This window comes from Coccinella septempunctata, chromosome 6, assembly GCF_907165205.1.
Source record: "Coccinella septempunctata chromosome 6, icCocSept1.1, whole genome shotgun sequence".
Taxonomy (NCBI): Eukaryota; Metazoa; Arthropoda; class Insecta; order Coleoptera; family Coccinellidae; genus Coccinella; species Coccinella septempunctata.
The window spans coordinates 29,601,413-29,610,475 of record NC_058194.1 but is presented as its reverse complement, the minus strand read 5'-3'; the positions used below and the strand labels follow the sequence as shown (position 1 = coordinate 29,610,475).

Below are 9,063 nucleotides of genomic sequence, written 5' to 3'. Positions count from 1 at the left end.
TAATGATGTCAGTGTTCAAACATACTCGCACCTTGAGCTGCGTCCAGCTGCTGGTAGCACCTGCCCTGGCACATGCCAGATATACCAAGATGCACCGCGAATTCTTACTTTCGATGAATTATTCAACCCAATGCGGGATAATTTGTTGTGTTAGAATTGAAGAAACTTCATGTGGGTCTGGAGTTATTTTCTTCATTTTGCATCCTGTGAACCTTTGATTTCACTGTGAACTAATTAATGGAATCAGAGGATTACCAACACGCTAGGAGATCCAGCTTTTCAGACCTATTGGCCTTAAAAACCATAATAAAATGAATTTAACAAAAACTGAGACCAAAAACAATACTCTTGGCTATCGATGAGTGGAATGGGTACTACCCACCCCTGTCTAAGATCGGGGCTAATTTCACTTTCGTCAAATTGATGACCACAGATTACAGTTAACGACTGACGTATTGGGATAGCTCCTAATGAAAATCGTGTAGATCACTTTCTATATAGTGCACCTATAGATTTTCGTCCATAAACATTATTTGGGAAACTATAGATGTAGGTACATTATAAATAGAATAGCACATCGTTGCCACGTTTGAATCAAGAAAGTTAAACTAGCGTCGTATGTTTATTAATCATCATTCCAAATGGAAGGGAATCATCCTAATTGAAACGTCTAAACAGTTCAGAATAGTCTGAATGTTCAGACCTGTAGTCTGCTGCCTTTCGTCTGGGGCGCTTAATATTGGAATTTCATTATGGCGGTCTAATTAGATTCTGTTCGCATAACTTATGAATGCTTGAATTACAGCCAAGTCTCAATTACCGCCAATTGTTTCATGCTGATCTTGTAGATGCGCTGCAATATGTGCTTACCAACTCGGTGGATGTTATGTACCTACATAATGCAGTTATCTCAGAAATGCTCGATTTCCAACGTAAACAAGATGTAATGAATTTGAACTTCAATATTTTAGTGGGGCATTCAAGTCAGCCTTGATAAACTGCCATTGAATCCTGTGAATTCATCCCTGTTATATTCTTCGTGAGATTTCGTTAACGTTCAAGAAAAATTGACATTTACCTCGAATACCACCATGAGATAAACCTTGTTGTTCGGAAGTTATGCCTGCAGGTAGTAGAAAACAAGTTGGGACAGCTGACAGCTTGGAATCACGCACAAAGCAGATGGCAAATATCAAATGAGGGTTCGAACTTCCAATTCCAATAGTTATCATTTTTTTCTCAATATATTACGGAGGTATCAATTACGAGCAGGAACACCACGAGGTTATAACTAATTACTAGAGGAGCGAAACTGGAGTTAGGTATAATTCGTACAATTAATTCAAGAATTTCACTGTCAAATTCTGCATATTGAGTTGTTTTCGAACAGTGCTGAATTTTTTGTGCGGCAGTCAATACGTGTGATTTCTGATGTGTGAGAATATAAAGGTTCCAAGTTCCCTAATTACTAGGATATATTGAAAAATTCTTAGCCTACTATAGAACCAAACAAAATTTCAAGGTCAAAATATTCTATTACTCAACATAATCTTCTCTTAATTCAATACATTTATTACAGCGAACCTGCAACGTCTCTAGACCTTTCAAAAAAATTGTTTCTTCTTGCTCTGCAAACCAGACCTCCACATCTTTTATTACCTTCTCGTTGGAAGAAAATTTACGACCTTTTAAACATTTTTTGGTTGAGGAAAGAGATGACAGTCGGATGGAGCCAAATCTGGTGAATAAAGGGGAGGTGTACTAGTAATTCAAACCCTAAATCACGAATTTTTTGCATGGCAACATGACATTTGTGTGCAAAGGCGTTGTTCTGCAAAAACAAACCACCTTTGGATAGCGTTCCGCGTCTTTTCTCTTTAATTTTTTCCCGTAGAGTGGTCAGTAATGTCGAATAGTAATCTCCGGTTATTGTTCTACCCTTATCCAAAAAATCGATCATGATTACTCCAAGGCAATCCCAAAAAACTGAAGCAATCACTTTTCCAGCAGATTTTTGGACACGAAACTTCTTAGGTCTTGGAGAACCAGAGTGTCGCCATTCAATCGGTTGTTGCTTTGTTTCTGGATCGTAAAAATGTACCCAAGTGTCATCCATAGTAACAATTCGAAGTCTACATCGTTTTCAAATCGAGCACAGATCGAAGGAGATGCTTCTACCTTTGCACGCTTTTGGTCAACATTCAAACATTTGGGGATTCATTTCTACTACTTCATTCTCTAGGTATTTTGCAATTTGCAGCAATGAAGATGAGGGAGAAATAAGTGAATTAAAGTCAAACCTATTCAAAATGTTGCTGGGTATACATTGAATGAATCCAAAGCATAAAGACTAAGAAAAACTGTTACAAATGATGTGAGTTGATGCCATCTTTAATCAGCGCTCTCACAGAGAACCAACCCAAGGACGTTGAAGTATCTAGAAGGGTCTTTCGCATATATCTGAATATCATGGAATGCCGAGAACAGGGGTGTCCCCAGGCAAAGAAAGAAATGTAGATAATGAATTTCTTCATATGCGTCCTGATAGATATGCAAAGGAATTGGAGTTGATGTTGCCTCAATTCTTCTTGTTCATCTCTCGGAAATATATACGATCAACATACGTCATGGTTATGAAATGTTGATGTGAATTTTATACGAGCCTGAGATAAAGGGAAGGGTCGATCCTAGGGTTGTTTTATGGACTTCTTCTATTGTATAAATGGGACGAATATTGAAGTGATTCAGTTTTCATTTTGGACGCATGAATAACTGAAGGAACGTTTGTAACTCCAAAGGGGAATTGGAAAATGATCAAACCATCCAGTGCCAGTCCAGTTGCCGATGAAGATGTGCAAAACGTATTTGAGTGGAATAAATACATGGTGCGTCGAAAAAATCTTCAACTTGCCTTCAAATTACACATCAAATCCCTGAAAAAACAAACAAATTCCAGACTGCCATCCTACTTTGCTGGATCCATGATTGGATATTCATTGGGTAGCTAATCAGAAAATCTCAAACTCAAATTTGGGACACGCTGTTGGTATATAATATTTACTCTCATCAAACATCGACTTATCCCAGCATATTTGCAAAAAAACTGTCTTTGATTTACCGAAGTTATTCTAAGTTAGAGACTGTATGTAAGAAGTTGAGTGGTTCAGAGTGTATGAAAACTTGGTGTAACACAGTATCCATTAACGTTTTCAGGTAGAAAATCCTTCTCTCAACAAGAGGTTAACGAATAAAACACGAGTCAAGAACTTTCTAGCATACTGCTTTGATTTATCACCATCGAAACAGGATATATTGTTGCATTCTAGTATTCATACTGTGACAGGTGAGAATGGACCTTCCACGGTTACAAAAAGGGTTATTTGTCCCGAACTAATAACCTATACCGTGAAATTATTGGCTAAGTGAGTGCTCTATGTCCTACATGTAGGTAGGTATAAGAAATATAAAAAAAATCAAGTACTACAGGTATCGAATTCTGGATTAATGAAAATTATCATTTTATCATGTTTATACTTCAGAAAAAAATCACCCTCTCCTCTGGAATTGGAATGTCAATGAATTACTAACCTTGAACTTGAAAATCTATAAAAGAACTGTCTCTATGGACAGCTCTGGTATCGTTCTTTGTTTGAAAGACAAAAGGTGTCAAAGAACTATATATCTTCCTATAGCCACATCTTTTCGTCCTTTTTAGGTGACAATGAAAGGAATTTCTCTATACCTTTGTGACATTTTGTGTTCAGGTAATTAGAAAAAAAAGATTTGTTTGAAAATAATATTGTAATATTTATCAGAAATTGCGTCAGTGTTGATATATAAGTTGAATGAATTCACATCCCAACGATTCATTCATTCATTAATGAAAACGAACATTCCAATAACCGAATGATTGAAAAAGAAGAACTCATCGTCTTCGTTCACTGAAAATATCCGGTAATTGTCAACACGGCATTCTTATCCTTCACTTTCATTTTCTTCAAGTCCTCTTTACTTTGCGCTATTGAATACTGGTCCTCCAATCTCTTCAAGAACAACACGTTCTTCGTTTTATCCCCTTTGAACGTCAGTTCGCAAGAATAATTCCTGTCCCTGGGCCCTAAGAACACCACGATCCATCTGACGCTGTTCTTGGCAAGAACCGACGTACAATGAAATATCCCTAACCTATTATCACAGACGAAAAACTCGCTATTTCTTGGGAAATCCACGGGGGTGGCGTAGAACACCTTGCAGCTGGGATGCTTGATTCTGAAGTGCGAATAAAACTCGACGAATTTACCTTTGAATGAGCAATCCTGCATGCATCTGTAGACGCAGAAGGAGCACTTTATCTCGTGGTTCCTGATCTCGTTGAACATGAAGCTCTCCATGCAACCCTCCTGGTGATAACGGCACAGATGGAGGCATTTCCTACTGTAATCCTCCAGGTCTTTGTTACGGTTCTCGGTCACGGTGCCGTAACAAATTTTGCAAGATTCGTATCTGCATTCCGCGCAAATATTGTGCCCATTAACGCAGAGGTAGATCGGGGGTAGCATATTAATGAAGCAGTTGCCGCAACTCAGGTCCGTTTTGACTTTCTCGGAGAACAATTCCTCAGGGATGCCCATGAAACTGCTGTATCTCCTGCAGTATCTGTTGCTGCTCTCCAAGAGGCTGAAATTTAGGGCGCTCATGTTGTCCAGAGCGTCCTCGTCTTTGGATTTGTCCCTCGAGGATCTAAGCTCCAAGTCATCGTTCAGTATCTCATCGATTTCATCATCGTCGATCACAGTGTTCTCGTTTGAAGAGCCTTCTACCACTTCTACATCATCAGCGTTGTTTTCGACTGACACTGCTCCAAAATCCTCCACTGCCAATTCTGGTTTGGTTGATATGCTGAAGTTACACTGCACAGAAGTTAGATCTACGTGGAGAAATCTCAGATAATCCAGATTTATTGTCCAAAAACCATCGGTAATCTCGAAAATACTCGGTCCACTTCCAAAATAATCCGGGAAATAACTTTGGTCATCCACTTTGATCACGATATCGTAATAAATCGAATCTGCAATTCTCTTTGGTCCTAAGTATCTCAAGCCTATCCTCAAGAATTTATTCTCGATCTTTAGCTGTATCAAGAAGATTTCTTCGTTTAGGAATAAGAGTCTATTTTCTGAACTAATCCTGAGGTCGATGTCTATTTCACTGCTGTGCAATAAGAGATCTTCGTGCTCTTGTATGAAATGGTCCATGATATCTTCCGCTGAACCCTTCCACGAACACTGTAAACTCTTGTCTGTTGGACAAATATAAACGGCGTTTACTGACATATCCGCGAAACTTGACACAATTCGTAATACCGTGAAAACGTAATTTTCAACTGTATGAAATTGGTCGAACTGCGAAAATTTTATCAACACTTAATAGAGTAGGAAGATAAGATAAATAAGTTAAACACAGATCACATGGAAGGAACTACAACCGAGCATTTCACTCCGGTATACGTTCAGGTATAAAAATGACATCATGCACTAAGGAGTAGCGCAAAACAAAACGTTGCATTTAAAATTTTACCGATATTTCGAATGCTTTTTAAGTGCCTGTTTTATCGCCTCCTCGATAAATTCAAAGATGGACGTTTCGATAAATGTATGGTTTTTTAATTTGAATAAATGGTCTTCGATAGATTTTCCTCGGCTTCTTGTCTAACAAGTTTTGATATTTTAGTCATCAGGGATATTCTTGATGAATCACACCTCGCTATATGACATGGGCGATATAATTAATTCCCCATTCATAAGTAAACATTATGAACGCGTAAAAGTTGCCGGAATTTCAAGAGAGATGGCTCTACCATGATATAAAGTTGAATAAAGTCTTATGTGGTATCGTAGGTTGGGACATTGGTTAAGTATCTAATAATAACGCTGTATATTAATCGCGTTTGTTCATTATCTCCTTGTATAGCCTGAACCATCGAAATTATCCTAATTGTCGTTAGCAATACTCCAATCTCAACGACGTGTTACGCAGGTAGGTTGAGTCTAAAGTTCGGGAGTGGCGATAAAAACAGCAGGTGCGTTTTTAGAAAACGTTCACCTGGAGATTCACCAGCTTGCAGCCTGCCATGAAATCGTTTTATCAGAGGTCGCAGAACCGGACTATTTTCCTTTGTTTCATCCCAACGAAGTTACCTGCCCAATGATGGAACCATTAGGATCCAGCACGAAAATCGGGAACAATGCCAGAATGGACGGAAAGTATAACAGATGAGCGGGTTTTTACAGAGACACCTTTGTGTTACCTAGAGCCCCGGAAATTGGGGTGTACTTTTTCAACACTTCGAATTCCGAGCTCAAATGCGAATTTTACACGTCACGCATTCTTTGCATGGATGTTGGAATAGTATGTTAACATACTTTCTACTTTACTTCATTCACTTTTATTTTAGCAGTCGGTTGGCCATGAAAATTTGACACATTTCACTCTGTATAGTAAAAAAATGTGGGGTTATGAAGCTTGTCAAAACATTTTTGGGTTTTAAATCAACGCTATGTTGCCCGCTCTACGTAAAAGTTTCTGTTATTACGTATTTTATCACAATGTCAAATTTCTTCGGAAAATATGTGACGAACTTAATTGAAGTTTATACAAACTGATTGAAGGCATACCAAATCCAGTTATTTGCATGGAATATACAAGAGATCAGTATATCATAATATGCACTAGCTTGAGGAGAGTTAATGTTCGTTATCTTCTTTGGTTACATCATTTGTAAATTTCAAAAATAATAACTCGAAGATGAAATGCATATGATGCAATGGTTGGGAATGGGTATCTCCCGAAGGAATTAACAGATAATTACAAGAATGTTAAATTCTTCAACAAAAATCATCTTACATCAATGGAAGTAAAAGGAATTGAAGGAAGTTTCAAGTTAAGATGAACTTCACCTTTGAACAAAAATTTCACATGAATAAACAAGTAACAGGGCAACTCGCGCGTATTTGTGGCTATTCATCTTAATACATTGATGTAATAATAATAATTAAAGGTATTTATTAGTACCTTAAGACATTTACATTGTATAGGACAAGTCAAATGAAAAATAGAAAAATCCATTTTAGGGAACTTATTCTCCGATGACATTTATCGAAAATCGAAAGTAAGCTTTTCGCATTAATTCACTCAAACATAAAATTCTTAAAAGCCACCACTTTTTTGGGTCTCCCAATAGAAGGAAATTCTTTGTCATCCTCTTCATTCACAATCTTTCTGATTGTGGAAATAGTCAGCTGAAATATAAGTCGTATAGATTCAGATAAAACATTATATACATTCTCTTACATTGAATATGTTCGCTACCATCGGACGTATTGTTTATTTTAGAATATCAGGGTAAAACTATTCGAATGAGCTGACCTGAATTCTAAATAGCACTTCCTGAAACCCTGTCTATTTTTTCAATCACTTTCGGCATTTTCGTAATGAAAATTGATATTAGTTGTGGCAACGGCGTTATGACATTTACGAAATTTCATGAGTGCCAACCTAACTTCGTTCTAGTTACAAAAACTTGAGAAAATTATTTCATGACCAACCGACTGCTAAAATGAATTTGAATGAAGTATAGGTATCAGTAGAAACTAGTATAAGTTGAAGAAAATAATCTCCTATTAACATTATCCATGTTATTACAAAGTGTCGAACAATAATCGTTAAAAATGATTAAACATTTAGAATAGAAAATTGACACTTGCCTGAAAAACAAATCTGGGAAGCAAATTCAAAGTAGAAATTGTCGTTTTTAGTAGAATTATTAATTTACTTATCCAAAACATGCCCCAAATTATCATTCTGAAAAAACGATGAATAATTCAAGGGTGAAAATCTTGTCAGCTACTTTTCATGGATGATTAGCTTCAGAATTAAAAATTATCGAGAGTTTCCTGTCAGAAATTTAATATTCAGGAGCGAACTGATATTACGTTTACCGTCCTCTTAATCTCCTCCAATCAAGCATCGAGTATTCCTATATTTTTTGATTGATGAAAAATTTTATTGATATTACTCTGTGAAGAATTTATGGAATGATATATTTTTTTAATTATGCATGAAAATGGTACCTACTTTTAATTATTTTCAGTTTTCGATTGCTTGTACGCAATTTTCAATGTCATCGTATTTCAAATTGTAGACACGTTGTATAACATTTTCCTGTATCAAGCACAATTTATAATATCAATCAATCTGTCGAAGCAGGGTCTTTGATTCACAGTATGCATTACAATTAATCTAAAGCTGTATTATTTTGAGACTTATTTGTCCTATATACAGAGTGAGTCATTGGCTCATACAAATATTTTAACAAGAAATTCTTGAGGTCAATATAAGAACTTTGTCGTTTAGAGGAATTTTTAACTGAAACCATCTTTTTCAGGATTTTTCGAAGATTAGCTTTCGAATCGTTCATTTCTCAATAAAATTAACCGTAGATAAAAATCTGATACATATTCTGAAAGAGCAACTCTTCGAGTGTAGAGATATATTATCTGAAAAAGCAACCTTTCTAGTGGTGAATATCAATTTGCGAGTAGTCTTTCTTCCAGGAAAATTATCGTAGATATGAATGTGATACATATTCTGAAAGAGCAACTCTTCTAGTCATAAATCTGAGAACTTCATCCATTTCGGCGCAACCGTTCGGTCTTGAGGAACTTTTCACTGACCCCATCGTTTTGGAAATTTTTCGAAGGTCAACTTGCGAGTAGATTTTCTTCCAGGAAAATTATCGTAAATCTTAATGTGATATATATTCTGAAAGAGCAGCTCTTAAGTAATAAAACTGAGAATTTTATCCATCTAGGTGCAACCGTTCGGTCTTGACAAATTTTTAACTGAACCCATCTTTTTCAGGATTTTTCGAAGGTCAGCTTTCGAGTCGTTTATCTTTCAATAAAAGTAATCGTATATAGAAATGTAATACATTTCATTCTGAAAGAGCAACTCTTCTAGTAATAAACCTGAGAACTTCATCCATCTCGGCGCAACCGTTCGGTC

At 36.5% G+C, this 9,063-nt stretch overlaps 1 protein-coding gene across 1 annotated transcript; it reads right to left on the bottom strand.

The window, feature by feature from the left end:
- Positions 1–3,789: 3,789 nt before the first annotated feature.
- LOC123315002 lies at positions 3,790–5,535 on the bottom strand. The gene has a single exon (XM_044900513.1). The coding sequence runs from the start codon at positions 5,331–5,333 to the stop codon at positions 3,939–3,941; it is 1,395 nt and encodes a 464-aa protein (XP_044756448.1). The 5' UTR covers positions 5,334–5,535; the 3' UTR covers positions 3,790–3,938.
- Positions 5,536–9,063: the final 3,528 nt, after the last annotated feature.